The following is a 19,776-nucleotide window of genomic DNA, read 5'->3' as shown; positions in this document are numbered from 1 at the left end:
TTTCTAGTTTCGATGGTGAACTATTAATCACTACTTTTTAAATAGTTTTTCAGTCAGTTGTTTATCCATTTTATAGGAATTTCATCTAAACTATGTTCCCATGTCTTGCTGATGAGACTGTCATACCAGACAGTGGCCAAAGGATCACCCAAGTCATAATATGTCTATCATATAAGGTTTCTCCCCTGCAGACTTGGACAGTTAGTTTATCAAAGAAGGGAAGTAGATTGGTTTGATGTAATTTGTTCTTGACAAATCTGTGTTGGCTGTTCTTGTTGTTCTTTTAGGTGTTTACAGATTGATTGTTAGAAATTGTATTCTAGTATCTTTGTGCAGATTGAACCTATGCTGACTTGTCTGTAATTCCCCAGGTTCTTTTCCCCTCCACCCTCTTTTTAATCAAATGCAAAACAAGATACAGAAGTGTGCAGGCCTATTTGTTAGAAAAATCTATATGATTAGGAAAATGCTTGGACTATGAAAAAAAATGCAAACTTTGAGATGGTGGTATATTGTGCTGGTTGCTGTAAATACTATATTTGTGCTTTTCCTTTCCTTTGGAAGCTCACCCATCCTCCATGAGTTCTTCAAGGTGATAGTTAGTGATTGTTAGTAGATCTGAGATTGCTTCAGGTAGTTCCATAAGCTCTTGGGGGGTGAATTTTGTTATGGCCCTGCCAACTTCACTGTATTTTAATATTCTTTAACCTGTTCTTCCTCCATCCTGGAATGTGTTTTACTTTCATTATGCTCTCTTACCACTCTACCTATTCTCTCTTGCCTGTCTCTGGTCCCACTAACCCTCTGTTTCAGGACTGTGTAAATACATGGGCTTGGTACCTAGAGCTTCATAGAAGTTCCATGTGTCTTCTGGATACAAAAAAACTGCTGTTGTAGACCATAGCCTAGATTAGTGGAAGTACAGGATAGTTCTTGACTTCACATTTACAAGCCAATCTAGTATTTCATGTACCACGTGACAGGTGCTTCCATAAGGAGTTATTTCATAAGCTACGAGACCTCACTTGCAGGATATTTGTCAGGAATGCAATTCTTCTGTGCTACCTAATATGGGTAAAAAACATTATTTATGCACATTTAGTATATATGTATCTTTCATGTAGTACAATAAAAATATTTCTTTGTACAGCTCAGCTGAAGATAGACATATCTCCAGCACCAGAGAATCCCCACTACTGCCTAACTCCAGAGCTGCTGCAAGTCAAACTTTACCCAGACAGCAGAGTTAGACCTACAAGAGAGATCCTGGAGTTTCCAGCCAGGGATGTGTATGTTCCAAATACTACTTACAGGTAATATTTTAATTCCAGAGGATTAGCGGGTCCAGAACTTCCATGTTTATTATTTGATTTGCTTCAGAGCTTGCCACATCAGAAGACTTACTTTGCCAAAGACATAATAACTGAGGTGGTAGAAAAAGAACAGAAAATAAATGATATAACAGTTCTCTACAGAGCCTATTAGAGGTTCATAAAATCTCTCATAGGTTCATAAAACTCAACAGTTCTTAGGGGCACATAAGAAAGTTTTCTTCATTTTTCAGCTGTGAGATTTGCTTGAGTTTTAGTTGCAAACAAACCCCAAATCCCAAAATAAAAATTCACAAGTTTTCTGATGTGTGTGTATGCGTTTAAGCATCATTACTTCCACATAGTCCCAACCAGAAACCGTAACTGAACTGAATTTCAGTTACATAACGAAACCTAAATCCAAATGAGTTTTAAAACACATTCTCAGGGAACAAGATTTAGTCAGCCCAGCTTTCCCCTGCTGTATGTATGCTCTGGGGAAGTGCTGTAAAGTGGTATTTTTAAAGAATGCCTTTGGAAAGATAAAGACAGGCCCACCCTCTCAGGGGCCATAGGCTTAAATCCAGAATTGGTTGAATTTTTTTCTCTGAAAGTTTTTTCTTTTAAACGAAGAATAGCTTTCTGACTAAAATATATTATTAAAAATAGAAAAAAGAAGAAAAAATTAACAAAGAACAGTAGGTCCTGTTGTTATCTGATGCATCCCCTGTGCCCATGTAGATCAAAACCACATGATCCTGTGTGAACATGTGCCCAAAATATTTCCTTTAAATAAAAAGCACAATTTTGGTTCCAATTTTCAGTGTCTTGGTTTCCCAACACCATTTCCACCCCATTTTTTCTCCTTTTGCAAGGGGAAAAGAGGGAAAGGAGCAGAGAAGAGTGTATATGGGTGTGGGGGAATACCAAACTCAATTTTGTGTAAGTATTAGCTTCAAAATGATTATTTTCATTCAATTCAAATGAGAAATTGAAAGTCTACAATAAAATTGGAAAGTACGGTAATTTTAAAAACCTAATTACAGAAAATGGACTCTCAGCTCACTGAAAGGATCTCGCTTTAAGAGCCTGGGAGTTGGGAAGTCAGCCAGTAAGGTTGGGAAAAGAACTGCCTTTCGAATTTGGATAGAGGGGAAAGAGGAGGGAGGTTGTGAAAGGAAAGCTGTGAAAATTCAGCTCCCATTCTTTGGCCTAGAATCCTTACAGATAAGGGTCAGCTCTTGGGGTTGTACAAATCGGGAATATGGCTGCCAGGAGTCAAACCCCACTCTTCCTCCGAAAGATTTAGTACAGGGGGAGGGTCGAACTGTTAGATTCTTTGTCTGGAAACACAGAGAGCTGAAGTTACTGAGCTGGCTCCACAGGGACAGGATGTCTCTCAGTGCTTTTGTTTCCAATAGTGTTTCCGTGTGTGTGCATGTATGCATGCATGCACGCACGCTCACACTTGCGTGCATCTTTCTCTGGTTATTTTCTTCACATGCTTGGCTGGCTTCCCTTGGGTCAGGCAATTGGGACTTCTCCAGGAAGTAATAGGTTTTCTTGATTGGAAAGCAAATTGGCTTGTATCCATGATTTAATCTTTTAGCTCTTGAAAACATCTTAGTGCAGAGCATCAATATCAGAGGGCTTTGAAGTCTAGTCCCTAAACAGTTGCACAGCAAGTTTATAATTCAGGTATTATTAGGAGACGAGGGGAGTGGTCACCAGTTCTTGGGGATAGGATGAAGGAGCATGAGTTGGTGGGGAGGGCTGGTGAGACTTCCCTGCTATTTCTTCTCTCTTGAAGACATTCTGGTAAACATATACAAGGGGGCCTTACTGGGACCAAGACAGCTCTTGCTATCATTTTCAGACTGCTCTTTTGAGCTGGTATTGGTCTCATTGGGTGGTGGTAGCTGTCTGCTTCCCAGTTTGGTGGCTGCTCTTGCAGAAGCTATGAGTACTTGTTTAGAGATTAATTCTAGGTTGTGGACTGTTCTTTGATGTGATAGTATCCTATTTTTTAAAGATGTTCACTTTAAGCAATGAAGGCTGCCTGTGCCAGCTAGTAAGAAAGTTTTCACGGATCTCTGGCTGGCATTAGCATTGGCGTTAGAGGAGGTTTTGATCAGTGATGACCAGGGATCCTGAATTCTGTGTTTAAAAATCACAAATTCTCTAATTAAAACCCCCCAAATCCATGATTAAATGAAACACTGCTATATATCTAGGTATCAACTGAACACAATGTTTTATTGATATAATTACAATTTTAAAGCATTTTGGAAGCCTACCAGAGCCTCAATCACTATAATAAAATAAATTCTGGCATTTGATTTTGGGTTTTTTTATCATGGAAAATCAGAGCTCCCCCTGCCCCCTTCATTCTCCAGGACACAGGTCCAGGCCCCTCACTCCCTACCCACAACTCTCCTACCCCTGCTGGTGACCCTCACTCCCCAACCATAGCGAGGTGCTCCCTGCCCACTTGGCATCAGCAGGGGGCACAGCTGGGTGCTGCTACCCCCACTGCTGCCAGGCAGGGAGAGAGCACCTTTCCATGCTGATGTGGGGTTCGCAGTAGTGTCACTGAACTTTCCCGCTCTGCTCTGCCGTGCTGCGCTGGGTCCCGTCTGCTGGGCTGTGGAGGCCCCAGAGGGAGAGCCTGAGCTCACAGTGGGTAGCCCACCTCCTCCCCTACCCTGTACACAAGTCTGGGGGGCATGTGCCCTCCGTATCCCTCGCTCCGAGAATGTGCTCAGTGGTGGAGAGCCAGCCCCACCGCCTCCTTCCCATGAGCCTCCTGCAGCACTGTCCCACTCCCCTGCACTCCCTGGAGGTCTGCCAGCCTGCAAGGGGAAACCCACTGTTTCCCTGCGTTTTTCACCTTTTATGTTGAAAATCTGGGTTTTTCTCCTTAAAATTAGAAAGTCCAGGTTTTACTGCATTTTTCCATGGCATATGGAAAACCTGGATCCCTGGTGATAAGGGAGCCGAAAAGAAAAACTAGAGACATCTCCCTTCCTGGGCTCCCTGCTCTCATTTCTGTCTCATACCCACCATTCCCTTTAATGTCTTCCATTCTGCTTCCCCCATCCTGTTTTTTAGGACATTTTTTTTGGTTAAAACCTCCATGGGCTGTATAGTGGAAAGCAGGTAGCAGAAAAATACATTTCTTGTCTCAGATTTTTTTTTTTTTTTTTTTTTTACAGTTTGGTTCATTTATACCATGCTGTCCAGCTGGCCACATCCAGCCCCCAAGTAGTTAACCTGCCCTCCCCAGGCTCCCAGTCTGGGCATTGCTCCCTCCACCCCTTCCTGCTGGTGCTGCTGGAGTCTTTGGATTCCTCCTCCCTCTTCCTGCTTCAGCTGCCTGTCCCTGCCCTGGGGGATGGCCGGAGTGAGGAACGTGATGCAGCCCATGGGGCTGAAGGAGCCCACAGCTGAGAGGCTGGGTGGGGGTAGGGACTGAGGATCACTGTTGCAGTGGGAGTGTAGGGAGCCATGTTGTGTAGTCCAGTGCAGTGTTCACATGGTGCAGGGGTCCTGGGGCAGTGCACATGGTGCTCAGCCTGGCCACTCAAGTTGGACAGCTCCAATTTTATAAACATGAAAAATCTTGCTATAAACTCTGTTTAAGAAGGTAGGGGCTGTTACAGTACTTTATGGAATGAAAGTAAGGTAACATTTGTCTTTTTAGTGTGGAAACCTTTCAGAAGGAAATGCAGAGGAGAAAAGAGGAAAAATCTGAGAAATGTTCTGATAACTATTACTAATAGGTTTTTGCTATCGGAGCACATGGGTCCACAGTCAGATCTGAGCCCCATTTTTCCTAGACATTGTAGAACCACAGAGTCAACTTCTTGACTGATTTTGTGGCTGCAGCCAACAAACAGAAACTCTGCCCTGTAAGAAATATTCTATTCATGCTGTATACCAGGTTTGTTTGGTTTTTTTAAATGTCCTTTTATTTAAGGGGTTGCACGAACTGGTCAACATTATGGTACACCAGTACATAACATTACAGTGTCTCTTATTTCAATTATAACAAATTAATTTTGACAGCATCCAATTGGTTTGCTGCATTATTTTTCATGATTTAGCAAATTACATTCAGACTTGTTTCCACCTTAACAAAATATATCTTAAAAAGTTGTTTTTTCTTAGTTACAAATGTTAAATTATATAAAATACATACAGTACAGTTATCAGATATGACATGTAAAAGTCAATATGACTCAGTTTGCCTGTAAGCATGTAAGTAGTCCCATTAACTCCCAAGATTAAGCAAATATGTAAATATTTGAGGACTGACGTCTGAAGGTCCTAAGCTTACAGTCTTTACCCTTCTGACTATTTGGACACTACTGTTGCCTTCAGTGGGATTGCTTGCATAGGCTTATGTTGCAGGATTTTTCTTCATTTGTTTTAAAGACAGTCTGCTTTAAACATAGCACATTGTCCTTCATTTAACTCCATAAATATAAAATAAAAATAGGCCTGATCCAAAACCCATTGAAACAGAGTGGGAAGCTCCCATGAATGGGGAGTCTTTGCATCAGGCTTTAATATTTGTTTTGCAAAGCAAAGAATAAATGATTAGTTTCACAGTCTGCATTTCTAGATGCATGTTTTCTTAGTTGCATGAGAACAGTGCTGTTTCCAGGATTTGTACCAACATGCATAGGTGGAAGTTCAGGCTTAAATACGTAATACCATAAAATGCAGAATTACCCGCCTTCCATTCATGTATATAAATCTTTCAAAACTATAACTTGTGACTAATGTAGAGCTAATGTACTTTATAAAGTAAAATCCATTTATCCTTCAAAATTAATGGTTAAATGTTTTCTACAGCATTTTGCTAATCTATTATTTCTATTGAAACATTTTGAGTGTTTTCCTGTATACTCTTCTATCCAGATGTGAATGCAGTGACTCAGAAATCTTTCTCCCCATTCAGTACAGCCTAAGATCTCAACAGGTATAAAGTTTGTAGATATTAGCATTTGAAAATGGAGGCCAAAGTCCTTCATTTTAATAATACTCACCAAATACACCATAGACCATAGTAAACACCCGTTTTGTTTTGTTGAGTAGGTGTAACATATATGCCATGTATTTTGGCATGTAGCGCTTATGCTTGTATCAAGGAAGTTCATATTGTGTTTCATGTTCAGTGGGTATATCTGAATTAAACACATCAGAGTGAGAATTCAGTCAAAACTTTCTAAATCTGTAGGATGTATCATGAGTTTAGTTGACTTAAGTAAGTAGAATCTCCCTTTCTGAGGCTTCCAATACAGTCCCTTTCTCCGTTCTAGTTTTCCTTTTGATCTTGGTTTGGTGTATTTTCCATTCAGGTTGGTTTCCCCGCATCCACTGTGCCACCAGCCACCTAAAAAGGATATGTTAATGTCAGTTAATCCAAATTTTACTTTTTCTTCCTGACATAACAGGATTAGTTACTGACTAAATCCTGTTTTTAAGATGAGTTTTTTTTCTAGGCCAGATCCATCTTCTATTGAACCTGTAATTTTTGACAGATGCAGAATATGTTGCACTTAGAAATTCTGTGGCCAAATAAAGACAACTAAGAAAACATTTAAGCTTTTTTTAGTTTCCTGCATCCTCATAAGGCTTTGGATCACTGGTGATTGGCAAGCTATCCTTATAAGGATACTCTGTTTAGAAAGCACAGAACTCTGGAAATCATTTTCTCGTTTGTGCTAGGATCACCGAGCTGACTTTCCTTAGCATCACTCCAAATGCTAGTAACACTTTAAATCAGAATTAATTAAAAAAACTAGTGTTGGTTTTACGTGCTAGATCCCAGTGCAGGCTGTCCTGTTGGCTTAAGTCTGAACAGTCTGCTGCTGCTGGTTTTGTGTTTTTGTTTAAGTATGAATTGGCAAAAAAGACAATTGGACTTCTACCCCAGTGAGATTCTATAGAAGAAACCTTCCAAAAGCCTATATCTGTCCTGCTGGTTTTGACATGACTATCACTTATTTTGTAAATTTTACTAGAGGTCAAAATCAGATTTTAAATGGAACTCAACCTTAACTACTGTGGCCTTTCGGTTAAGGTCAAAATAGAGTCCATTCTCTGGCGTATGCAAGGAGGGATGACTCGGAGAAAGCCAGACTGGATTGAGGGTAGTGGTGCCTAATCTTCTGACCCTCTGGGCTAGATGAGTGTCATGGGCTTGATCCATGAGCTGGATCTTGCACAAGTAGAGTGCATGGGGTCCATTTGCAGTTGTGATTCAGTGCTCCAGTCTGACCCTGCATATAGCCCAACTGTGCACCAGCACAATTTAGTGAGCAGGGCCTCATTATCTGGCCCACAGGGTTTCCCATAGGTCTGGATATTCAGCAGCAAGGAAACATCTGTAAAGTGAGGTAATAATGCTCAGGCATTCTGAGGTCTGTGGAGGAAAAGCTCTTGATAAGTACTAGGAATGGTAATTTTACTTTCTTGGTTTGTAGAGGAGAAATTCTGTGATACAGTAGTGTAGCTGAGGGAGGGTGACCAGGGATGCAGCCCTGGGTTTTTCTTTTGTTGGGGGTCACAAAAGCAGCCATTGTCACAGCAGTAGCTGATTGTATCACCACAATTGTCACGGCACAATCCAGTGTTGCTCCGGTCATCTGATCACACCGGTGCATAGTTTGGCTGGCATGTGGGCTCAGGCTGCCACACCAGATTGCACCTGCAGACAGGACCCACTCACTGACTCTGCACAAGATCTAGCCCATGGATTGACTCTCTGCTACTTGTCTGGCCCACAGGGCTGGGTGATTGGGCATGGAGCTACATTGCTATGGTTCTGTCTTTTCAGTATCCTAATGTCTATGATTGCTAAGTCATGATAAGTAGCTCCCTGGTAATTCATGGAAGTTATGAGAATTCTGGGAGGAAGGGTTGTTGCATTAGATATATCTGCTCAGAGTACTGATACCTGAATAGTTTTCTGGACAGGTAGAGTCTCTCTGTGTGTTATCACCATGATCCATTGTTGAGAACTTCATTTCTGTCTCTTCAGTCAGGGCATTGGGAATATTTCCTGAGATCTCAGAAAGGTAGAGGGCATAGTTAGTTTCTGGACTGCCCAAGGTGAATGTGTACTCGATGTAACGTTTATTAGCCTTCCAGTCTTCCAGCTCAATACGTAAAATGTTGTCAGCTTGTTTAGCGATGGAATACACCTTATTCAGTCCCAGCCAAAATTCCCCTGCAAAGGTATGTAGCATGAATAGTATTAGTATAGAGTTAAGTCAGGGCAAAATTATTTAAAAAGGTTTATTCATGGCTTTAATTAAATCAATAGTATGAGCCTTGGGAACTCTTGATCTTTTCTGAGGGTCTCCCTGAAACATTCTTTTTGTTTACATCTTTTTTAATTATACACTAGTGATCAATGAAAACTAGATACATAAATGACACGTAACTTCTCTGAATTTTCCAAGCTCTTATGAAAGTCTGCAAGGAGAGTCAAGACATTTTTTAAAAAGTACATAATGGAAACTGTGTGATAAGTGAACCAAATGACATATATAAAACTTAATTGTAATGGAAATGTATTTTCTTGAAATGAGATTTTGCTGCCCCTATGTACAAAAGTTTAATTTAACTTGATCATTTTTTCTTCAGCACACTTTTTGGCAGTTGGGTTTATTGGCTAGCACATAATTATATTCAGTCATCAGCATCCTGTAGTACCCATTGTTGATGTCCAAGCCCAATAGACCCTGACAATAAATAAAAAGAGGCACACGGGCAAGATTATACCAATTTTTCAAGAAATAAAAGACAGGCTGTTTGAGAAAGATAAAAGGGAGCAGAATAACAAGGAAAGAATTTATTTTGAAATGTAGCACCCCACAATTTTATATTTGTCTTAAAAGTTTGCATAGGCCAGAATCATATGTTGGTATCACAGTATAGTAGTCTGATACTTTGCATAAATCTTGCTGACATGGGATCAAATGCACTTTCTGTTGATGTGGGATTTGGGCACTGGAGTGACAAACCTTAAACCTTATCCTACACAAGTAAATGTCATAGGTCTGATCTACTGCTTTAATCACAGAGGGAAGGATAGAGCGACTTCACTGTTAAGGGTATGTAAGGAAGCAAAGAACTGCTGTCATCACATTTCTTTGTACCCATGTTGGAAGATAGCATAACCAGGTTCAAAAAAGGGACTAGACAGGTTCATGTATGATAGATCTATTAATAGCTGTTGAACAGAATAAATGGAGATGCTTCCTCTAGCATCTCTAGCCCAGTGATGGTAGATGCCAGGGACAGTACCAGATACGGGATAGATCACTCTAGATCAGTGGTTCTCAATTTTTTTTTTTTTGCGGACCACTTAATAAACTTGATTTTGTTCTACAAATCAAGGCACGCTACTCATATTTTAATATCAGCAGTCTTACCTTACAAGTACAGATATTCTCGATGGTTCCACAACCTTTTCGTGGACCAGCTGAATGGAGCTCGCAGACCAGTGGTGGTCCATGGGCTGTAATTTGAGAACCTCTGCTCTAGATGTATCCAGTTCATTGCTGTCTCTCTAAGGTATACATTCCTGCCACTGTTGGAGACTGGACTATATGTTCTATATTGGTCTGATCCAGAATGGCACTTCTTATGTTCTTAAGGTTGGTTGCTTTTGAATCTGCCACTTAGGCCTTGCCATAGCAAACTCAAATCTTCCAAGAGCAGTTCCATGCTATTTTAAAGAAAATTTGCTGGATGGGTGGGCAGTTGACCAATGCCTGGTGTTAAAATTTGCTTTGATAGTTGATGATTAACCTATAAGCATGGGCGTTTCTGCACCAGCTACAAGCGAGGTGATGTGATTGGCTGCCAATGACTGAGAAACAGCACTTTGTGAATAGTGGAAAAGCCTCTCACCTTACGCTGTCCTGAGGTTTGAACCCTGGATGTGGTAACTAGCTTACATGAAGGTGTGGTGTGGAAAAAAGAAGTGCTGCTCTGTTGGTTGTTCCTTTTAGTGTGCATCTCTTCTCATCTCATGCTTCTAGATTCAGAGGAATCTAGAAGTTTGGGTTGAGTGATTTTATAAAACGAAAATCTTAACAAATACAATAATGTTGAGAGCTGAAAGGATTCCTTTGGACCTTATTTCGGAAAATGCCTAAGCACATACCTAAAGGTAATGCTGGAGAACTTTGTTGAATTAGGAGGCTTCTATTTTCTGGTGTGCAGTGTCCAGTGTCTTGCCTTAGATATTTTTGCTTGTTTTCCTCTGCTGCCCTGTGAACCCACTCGTTTCACCCAAGATTGCAGCCTCTACAAGCCCTCTAATGCTGCATACATTAATGCTTGTGAACCCTAGTTTCTTTCACCCAAGAGTCCAACCTCTAAAAACAGGTACTATCCTATAAAATATGAAGAAGTGTGTGGGGAGCAGGGAGAAAGAAAAGAAAAGAGCATCCTTACCATGGAGATCTCCAAAACCATTTACATAGCTCCCCCAGGTTTGGTTGAAATCTTGCGATCCATCAGATCTCCTTTGAATTACTGTCCATGGCCTGTCTGTGAATAATGATAGGAAGTGAACGGTCAGTCTGAAGATTATTTTAACTGTTTGCTTGAGCTCTCACAAGGGTAAAGCAGAAGACAACAAGGGAAACGAAATACTTCAGAATAGTACTCTAGAACCTAGATCACTCTATCTAGGTGATTCACAGAGGGTTGCCAAATTGAAGAGAAACTGCTTAGTTGTTTGCTGTAGCTTTTATTTCAAAGGACACTGCTTCTTTCATTGCCCACAGCTCATCAGCAGTCACGACAACTCTTTGCTGTGTCTGTATATTGCTCTCTCTGTATATCTATCTGTATCTACCTCCCCATCTATACTGGGAGGAGGGAGGGGTAAGAAACCCAGCCCTGCAAAGTAACTCAGTTGTACTGCAGCTGGATGTTTAATAAATACTTTGCACTGTCAGTAAACCTCTTCTCTCTTAGCTCTTGACCACTACACCAACTTCTGCTTACAGCTACTTTTTTTCTTCTTTTTTTTGAACCCAGGTCATGACACCCTCGATTAACCTGGTCACAACAAACGTCGTGTTGTCCCTACAGGAACTTTTTTACTATGCAGTCATGTGCCAACAGTGTCTTCTTGTCCAAACATATCACGTTGCCTCTGTGTGCTTGTATCAGCATATTCCTAGAAATACCTGGGCACTGGTGGCATAGTGTCTGGTCAGAGAAACCAGAGGGATGTATACAGAACAGCACCACTGGTGTGATAAGAAACAGGATGACAAACAGGGAAGAGGGAGAACAGGGCAAAATGGTGGTATAAGCACAGTTCAGGAGTCTAACACATACCACAAAGTAATAGCACTATGATTTTGGTGTGAGAAGACAGGCCTGCACAGGTTGTTTGGAAGGATCTAACATGGGGAGTCATATAAAATGACTAACTCTGCACTCAGAAATTACTGTTTAAGGAACATGCATAACATTTTTTTTTAAAGTTAAACCTGTTAACTAAGCAAAGATTCCTGGGATCAGCTGTTTTAATATAGTAAAGATACTTGATGTTTGTAATGCAGTGAGTTTTTGGTATTAGCAAGTATTGTTTGGGGTGGCCATTTGACTCTTTGGATTAAAATCTGTTTCCTATCATTACTTTTTTAATGTATCTCTTACTCAGGCTAAAGAATAGACCTTTGCTGGCGCAAAACAAAGCGGACGCCATTTCTTTTAATTTCCTTTGATATTTTAAAAAATGGGGCAGTGCTGGCAGCCTCATGATATCTGTCCACTGTCCGTGTGGTCTATAATATGTTTTTGCATGCTTTAGGATGGTACATGGTTTTAGTTTATCAGTAAGTTACTTAAAGGGAGAATTAGATTGCTGGCCTTACCCATTTTCATTTCACAGTAGACGCTGAAGGCTTCAGACCCATTGGGCTTAATAGTGTAGATGCCACTAGAGTGTTCTCCAGTGTTGTATATGGCAGTACAGTCTGTAGCAACACCTGAAAAAGCAACAAAAAAGTATATATCCTTTTTTATAAGCAGGAATTTTGAAGGACAAAATCCAGGGATATTTCTCTTTATCAAAATGTGTGAAGCAGAACAGAAGCTGGAATAGGTTTCTCAGCAGTAGCTTTCTTGTATAACAGTTGCATCTTTGAAATGGGCAAATTTATTTGTGAGGGCTGAGTATTAATCCAAATGAAATGTGGACAGCTGATGTTTTCTCAGATCAACAAGGTTTTTCTTTAGATAATCTTAGAAAATTAAGACTAGATTGTTGGTAGTTAGGATTTTTTCCCAACAAATTTTGAATCAGTTAATGATTGACTTAGTCTGAATTCCCATAACTAAAATTCAGAAATTCCAGTCTGCTTTAAAAGCCTAATCAGAGTACTGTAAGTGGCCTGTGTAAAATGAATTTGATGCTCAATCCATTTCCTCATGGACGAGTATTGCAGACATCATCACCATTGGCAAAAAAGCACAGAGTGGTAGTCGTAACAAAGCATAACCCAAGAAGAGACTAGAGATTGCATTAACTACTTAAGATTTAACTTTTTATCCTCCAGATGTTGTCATTAGGATATGGAAGAATTTGCATTGTTGCACATTTTCATATGATTAAATGGATGAGTCAGTCTCCAAATGCAAAAATCCAGCCTGTTTCATAAAACATGATATGGAAAATAACAATCTTCATTGTGCACCTGCAGATTCCTGCAAACATAATATATCATGTACTTATATAAAAAGTCATTGTATGATCTTACCACCAAATTCTTGTTTTGTAGCCATTGAATTAGGTGAAGGAGTGGGGATGGTTTGTGGTTTTGTTTGCTTCCAAGAAAATGCAGTTTCTGTATTTTCTTGAAAGCCTGTGTTGTTTAGCTGAAACAAAACATATTCATATATTATTAATCTTCCAAGAATTTGGAAGTAACATGTACACATATATTTCATTTAGCAGTCCAAGGTTACAGCGTTCATTTTTATTATGAATTTAGTCACTTAAAATAATCAATTTGAAAATGTGAAAAAGCACAACATGAAAAAGGCCTAAAAATATTCTACAGATTTCCTGTATGCTACTATTGATATGCCTCTTTGAAACACATCTTTGATCAGTGAAACACTTGCATTGAGATAAGTGATGTAGTTTGTAGTTTACCTGTCCATGTGAGATATATATTAATGAGTAGATTGTCTTAACTGACATAGTTTAGAGAACTAGTGCCAACAACTAAATAGTTTAAGGAACTGTGGAACTGGCATGTCTTTTCCTCACTCCTGTTCTGAGGAGTGTAATTAAACATGTTCTTGTCAGTTTCAAAATCTAGTCAATTATACCCACTGCTGCATTAAGCAAGATTAAGTGTTTTAATGTGGGAGCATGGGGCACTCTTGATGTGAATATAGCAGAAGAAGAGGGAAGGATAAAATAGAAGTTAAAAATGGGAGTAAAGGGAGGGGAAGAGAGCTGGTCTAAGATGAAGAAGAATAGTGCTATAGACAATAGAATTAGAGAGGAAAGTGGCTACTGCAGTGAATGTTCCCCTTGTGCTTACAGTTAGTTCATGGTACAGAGCCCTGTCACAGCCTATCAGTGGCCTGTACCCCAACTCCGTACAGCAGCAGCACAGCTGGTCCACAGCCACAGAAATCCTACCAGCTATATTTTGACCAAGGGAGCTATTTTTTCCATAAAATATCAGAGATAAAACAAATTCTGCAAAGGAGAAGTTAATTCAGAAAAACAGTTACAGTACCTTATCTTCCAGCTCTGTGGTTTCACTGTGCTGCTTGTCGAGTTGTGCATGTTGGTCTTGTACAATTTTGAGAAGTTGTCTAATGTGGTTGTCTTGCCGCTCTACAAAACTCTGTGGAGAGAGCAAGGAAGAATGAAACTGAATGAAAAACTTAACACTACATGGTTAGGAAGGTTAGAATAGTGCCCTTCTTAGCATCATGTCCTTCAACCCGCCACTCTACTGGTGTCAATTTCTAAAGGCAAAACCATTTAATAACAGTCATTGCTTGCCTGAATATTGTCTGTCTTGATCTATTTATAGGACAGAATGCTTCCTCTTTTGAAATGAACACATTTTGGATCAAATTCTTGAGTCCTTATTTGAGAAAACAAATAATCAGCTTCAGAGGCCTTCATTTGGCCTTTTTATTACTAACTGTAGCTTTGCAGTTTTGGGTGACTAGAATTTTTATGTGGATTTTGACTGAACACATTCCAGCATGCTAGCAGAAAGGAAGGAAGGAAGGATACGCCATTGACCATGGCACTGACCTAGGATTCTGGAGGTCTGAGTTTAACTCCCTTCTCTGCTATGGGCTTCCTATGTGACCTCAGGCCAATACCACTCTGTGCTTCAATTCCCTATCTGTTACAGGTGGGTAATAGCACTTCCTTCTCACAGGGATGGTGTGAGACTAAATCCATAGACAGTTGCAAAACACACTTAGATTTGGTGGGAACATGGGCCTTATAAATAGAGTGGTTACATAAATATTCCTCTTTAGGGATGTTTTTAACTCTGGTCAATATTGAACCTAGCAGAATTCTTGTACACCACCTTTTTCAAGCAGCTGATAACCTGCTATAATGCAGTTTTCTTAATAGCATTAATTTCCAGATTTCAAAGGATTTTAGCATTCTTAACAGCATACTGTATTTTGAAATTGTTTAAGAAAACCCATAAAACAAGCACGTTAGGGCCATATCATGTAATCAGTTTCCAAATATATTTCTGTACAGATTTTAAGGGGGGGTTGCTTTAAAACTGATGGCAAGTCATGGCCCATGTTAAGACACTTGAATTGATTCCTGTAAGATTATTGTTCTGATTTCTTCTTTTCTCAGAAAAAATACCACTTTGACTACAAAAACTATATAAAGAAAGCATGGTTTTGCATTGCATACATTACTTAAAATAGCATTCCTGTTTACTCTGGATTTTTGCCACATGAGTTTCTCAAGTTTACTTACTTTGAGTGAAGTAATTTCTTTTGATTCTTGAATTACAGGCTGTCCATGGACTAATTTAACTACTTTATTTTCCAGTTCACCTACTTTCTCTTGAAGCTGGATTTTTTCTTGCATGAAGTTTTCAATCCTTGAAATCAGCTCAAGTGATATATTCCTTATCTCTTCATTGTTAACTTGTAATATGGAGGTTGTTTTTCTGAGCTCTTCTTCTTCTTCTTTGATTTCATTTGTTTGCAGTGACAGCTCATAAAATGACTTGTCAAAAATATTAAGTTTTCGAAAGATGTCATTGATTTGCCCCTTGGTCTTCTGGACAAAATCTTTAAGACCATGTCCAAGCTGGAGGAGTCCATTGGCTAAAATTCGTACATCGTCTAACAAAGCAAATTTTGATTTTGGCTCGGGGGGTATAGAATCAAAGGCAGAATAATCTTTCTCAGATCTGGCAGAAATAGCAAATGAGACAATGAAAAGAAAGACTAGAGCTGTTTTCATGCTGTATCTTTTTGGTATTCTAAGGTTGTTTCAGAACAGAGAGGTCTTCCCTAGTAATAGTTTGTTATATGGTTCTTCCAGGTTAAAGAATTTATATATACTTCTGTTCACTTCAGAAGAGATAACATTGAGTTGATCATTAAATCATGTATAAGTGAACTATTGTAACCCCCCTCCTGTCCAAGTTGATATCTGGGAAGATAAAACTATGTGACTAGCATGTTGCTCATTAAACTAGCAGTTAGATTTCCAATATGCCAGCTATTTTGTTGTAAGATTATTCAATTATTGCTTATTCCATTGACAGAATAGCTAGTTTGGTGGATGAAGGGAATTCAGTGAACATAATATACTTGGCTTTTAATTCAGTTGCATATGACGTTCTCATAAATAAATTAGAAAAATGAGGGCCAGACAGAATTACTAGAAGGTGAACGCATAATTGACTGAAGAACTGGAAGCAGAAAGTAACTATAAATGGCTCAATATTGGAATGGCAGAAGGTTACAAGTAGGGCACTACGGGGGACTGTTCTGGATCTGATGCTATTTAACATTTTTTATTAATGTCTTGGATGATGGAATGGAAAGCATCCTGATCAGTTCACAGATGAGTTAAAACTGGGAGGGATTGCAAACATTTTGGATGTGAGTATTACAATTCAAAAGGGTTTTGATAGATTGGAGAATTGGCATTGGACAACAGAATGAAATTCAACACAGACCAACGTAAAGTGCTAGACATTGGTGCATCTACACAAGACACTTTACTGCACATAAGACTAGTCTAATGTGCAGTAAAGCATCACTGTCTACATGTGTGTAGCAATTACTGTTCAGTAGATTAGTCTAATGCACCATTTTCTAGTACCTGTAAACACAAGTACTAGAAATCAGCACATTAAATTAACGTGCTGAAGTGCGTGTGTAGATCCTGACTGGGAGCAAATAGCTTCCGGTCAGCCTAAGCAGCAGGGTGCCATAGGGTGCAGGGAGAGCTATTCTGGCTTGGTAGGATGCTGCCTGCCTGCCACGTGGAGATCAGGATCTGTCCCTATCTCCATATGGCTGAGATAGCTGCTTCAGCCACGTAGAGATCAGGATGGATCTCCACGTGGCCGGAACAGCTCTCCTCCAACCCAGATTGGGACCAGCCTCCGTCCCCCCCTTCCAGCCCTACGGCTGGCACCCAGGGGAGCTTGGAGTTCCCCCTGGCTGCTGCAGGGAGGCAGAGCAGGGCAAGAGCAGCCCTAGACTGAACTGCTCCTGTCAGAAGCAAATTTGCTCCCCACGGGTGCCTATTAAGATGCATGCAGGGGGGTTGCATTTTAATGTGCCTGAATTTTTTCTGAGCAGAAAATTCAGGCACATTAGTTGTACGCGTAGATGTGCCCTTTGAGAGCAAAAACCAAACACACAAATACAGAATGGGAGATAATTGGCTAGGTTGTGGCATTACTAGAAGGATCTGTGGGTTTTGGTGGATCAAAGGTTCAAAATGAATCACCACTATAATGCCATTGCCAAAAAAAATAACCAAAACCAAATGCAATTTGAGGCTGCGTTAACAGAAATATTGTATGTAAGATACAAGAGAGAATGGTACCGCTGTACTCATTGCTGGTTAGGTCCCAGCAAGAATATTGTGTGCAATTCTGGGCACCCTATTTAAGAAGGATGTGGAGAAATTGGAGAATAAACAAAGACAAGTAATAAGGGTTTCAAATGCAAGCTGTGTGAGGAAAGATTGAGAGAACAGGATATGTTTAGGTTGGAGAAAAGGAGATTAAGGTGGGACATGACAGCAGTAGTCAAAGATTTGACAGGCTGCCATAACGAAAAGGGAGAACAGCCACTCTCCTTTGTTACAGAGGACAGGGCATGAGGCAATGGGCTTAAGTTGCAGCAAAGCAGATATAAACTTCAGAAAATTCTTTGCTGTCAGAACGGTCATGCAGTGGAACAAGCTGCTCATGGAAGCTGTGAAATCGAATTCAGTGGAGGTTTCTAAGAAGAAGCTGGATAGGCATTTGTTTGGGATATTGGAGATAGTGCATTTATGCAGGGGGTGGATTAGATGGCCTTTGAGGTTCCTCCCAACCCTCTGATTCTGTGATTCAGCATGAGACATTGGATATAACACTTTCTTAATAGGCTAATTTTTGTTATCATCTTAAACTTATAGACAAAGGCCTGAATTACTTCTCATTTAGGCTGTAAAGTCCCTTCAGGTTGCCAGAGCAATCATAAAAGAGCCTTACTGTAAATGAGAATCAGGTGCTACATTTTATATCGTTTATTCATTTGAAAAAAGCAAACAGAATGGCAAAAGATACTCTAATACACTGGGCCTGATTCGTATCTTGTACCACACTTCTGAAGTATTTTGTTGTACTTCCAGGATTTTACTGCTTAATTCCAGTGTAAGAAGCTTCAAACCCAGTGGCTTGTGGTACTTTGGCCTTGATTTGCCAAAGCTTGACATTTGTAATATTAAGTACCCCTGCATGCCGTGCTATTCTGGTGTAGATGAGTGGAGGATTCAGTTCTGGCAGCTTCAGCTTTGTAATTGTTTTCCATTTGTAAATTGCTTCTCGAGGTTCAAGCAGTGGGAGTCCAACCACTCAGTTCTGAGTCACTGTGGTAGAAGGCAAAAGTTTGATGCTTCATGTCTACAATACATGCAGACCAGGAGCCATCTGCCAATCTGTGCTATTCCTTTCCCTGAGGACCCTAAGCTGTCATGCTCCTGCTTAGCATCCCCTCTTGCCTATGCCTGTGCTGGACTCTTCAAAGAATCATATAAATTTCATTGGAAAAGTCTGCAAGGATTTTCATGCATCTGCTGGGCAAATTAACATGAGCAACAAATTTAGCCAGGTCTTAGCTAACTCTTACACATGGGCTTTCCAATGCTGCTATCTGCAGGTGGGTAAGAGAGATGTCTAAGGGTAGCATCTTTTTCCCAGGCATTCTTCATGGTTAAGAGTTGACACTAAACAGCTAGGGTGAGTGCAGTTTTCCAGATATGGTGCAAAACACGAGTCCAGCCCAGTGACGATTCCTTCCTTTAGAAACTACATGCTTTCAAGGAAGAGTGAAGTTTTGCATTAGTGTCTTGGTAGAACCACTATGTAGTAATATCGGAAACCTGCCCATGCTGACTATAGTTTGCACTCTGATGCTTTTGGAGAGCTTTCAAGGTTTTTTCTCAGGCCACTGGCTGGAATGGGGGGAGGCGTTTAGTTACTCAGCCTTTTTTTTTGTCTGTGTGAATGTTGATCACAGTTTATTGAAATACAGTTGTTAACCCTGCACTGAACTTTTTTGTGATAACATTTTGGTGACATGAAGCAATCCATAAACATTATCAAGAAGTGTGAAAATAATTTTTAGTTATTATGGGATGCATTTATAGCTAGAGTAACATTATGCCATTGCAATGGATTCTGTATAATTTTGGTCAGTTATACAAACCACAGAAAAATAATAGAAGAATCCAGAAAAAGGGTTATAGTTCTGGGAAGTAGAATCTCATTATAAAGCAATTTGCTCATGCATCACAGAAACAAATGCAAAACATAATCTTGTGCATAAATAGTAATCTGTATTTTGCAGCAGGCATTGGCAGTCATATATTTTGTAGTATTTTAAGAAGAAAATCTCTTAAAGAAAACAGTCCAGATTATGGCCCTGCAATGCAGTTACTAGCAGTGCTTACACTATCAGACTATGTTGTTCTTGAAGAATGCTGAGATAAAGCTCTATGAAATGTAGAGATCAATCCTGCAGTGACAGAGGGATGAATGTGTGTTTCGTCTGTAATTCTTTTGAATGGACAAGGTACCATGAACATTTGGGCATTTGATCAAAAAGGTGAATCTAACATCAAGCAAAGGCAGGAGTTAATAGAAACACCAGGAGATCTGGCCATGCTTTT

At 39.9% G+C, this 19,776-nt stretch overlaps 2 protein-coding genes across 6 annotated transcripts in view; one reads left to right on the top strand and one right to left on the bottom strand.

Annotated features, from left to right (window-relative positions):
* Positions 1-19,776, top strand: part of DOCK7 (dedicator of cytokinesis 7) — a 158,738-nt gene that overhangs the window by 62,570 nt on the left and 76,392 nt on the right. For all 5 annotated transcript variants that reach the window (XM_059727904.1, XM_019489130.2, XM_006274711.4 and 2 more), the window contains exon 14: positions 1,151-1,313. In XM_059727904.1, the coding sequence (XP_059583887.1) occupies positions 1,151-1,313 (163 nt within the window). The remainder of the gene's footprint in view (positions 1-1,150; positions 1,314-19,776) is intronic.
* ANGPTL3 (angiopoietin like 3) lies at positions 5,284-15,870 on the bottom strand. Its single transcript, XM_006274710.4, has 7 exons — positions 15,343-15,870; positions 14,111-14,221; positions 13,115-13,232; positions 12,230-12,343; positions 10,791-10,886; positions 8,278-8,550; positions 5,284-6,711 (listed from the first exon to the last, which is right to left on the bottom strand). The coding sequence occupies exons 1-7, from the start codon at positions 15,835-15,837 to the stop codon at positions 6,530-6,532; spliced, it is 1,389 nt and encodes a 462-aa protein (XP_006274772.1). The 5' UTR covers positions 15,838-15,870; the 3' UTR covers positions 5,284-6,529.

The sequence above is a fragment of the Alligator mississippiensis genome, chromosome 5 (assembly GCF_030867095.1).
Source record: "Alligator mississippiensis isolate rAllMis1 chromosome 5, rAllMis1, whole genome shotgun sequence".
Classification (NCBI taxonomy): Eukaryota; Metazoa; Chordata; order Crocodylia; family Alligatoridae; genus Alligator; species Alligator mississippiensis.
Note: the sequence above shows the minus strand (reverse complement) of the source record. Positions and strands in the feature narration are given on the sequence as shown.

Excerpts from the sequence above, each read along its gene's own strand:
- ANGPTL3 (XM_006274710.4), bottom strand. The coding sequence starts at position 15,837 with ATGAAAACAGCTCTAGTCTTTCTTTTCATTGTCTCATTTGCTATTTCT. Across the intron at positions 14,222-15,342 it reads AAGAAATTACTTCACTCAAA|AGTTTTGTAGAGCGGCAAGA; the intron begins GTAAGTAAACTT and ends CTCTCTCCACAG. Across the intron at positions 8,551-10,790 it reads TGGTTTTGGAGATCTCCATG|GGGAATTTTGGCTGGGACTG; the intron begins GTAAGGATGCTC and ends ATACCTTTGCAG.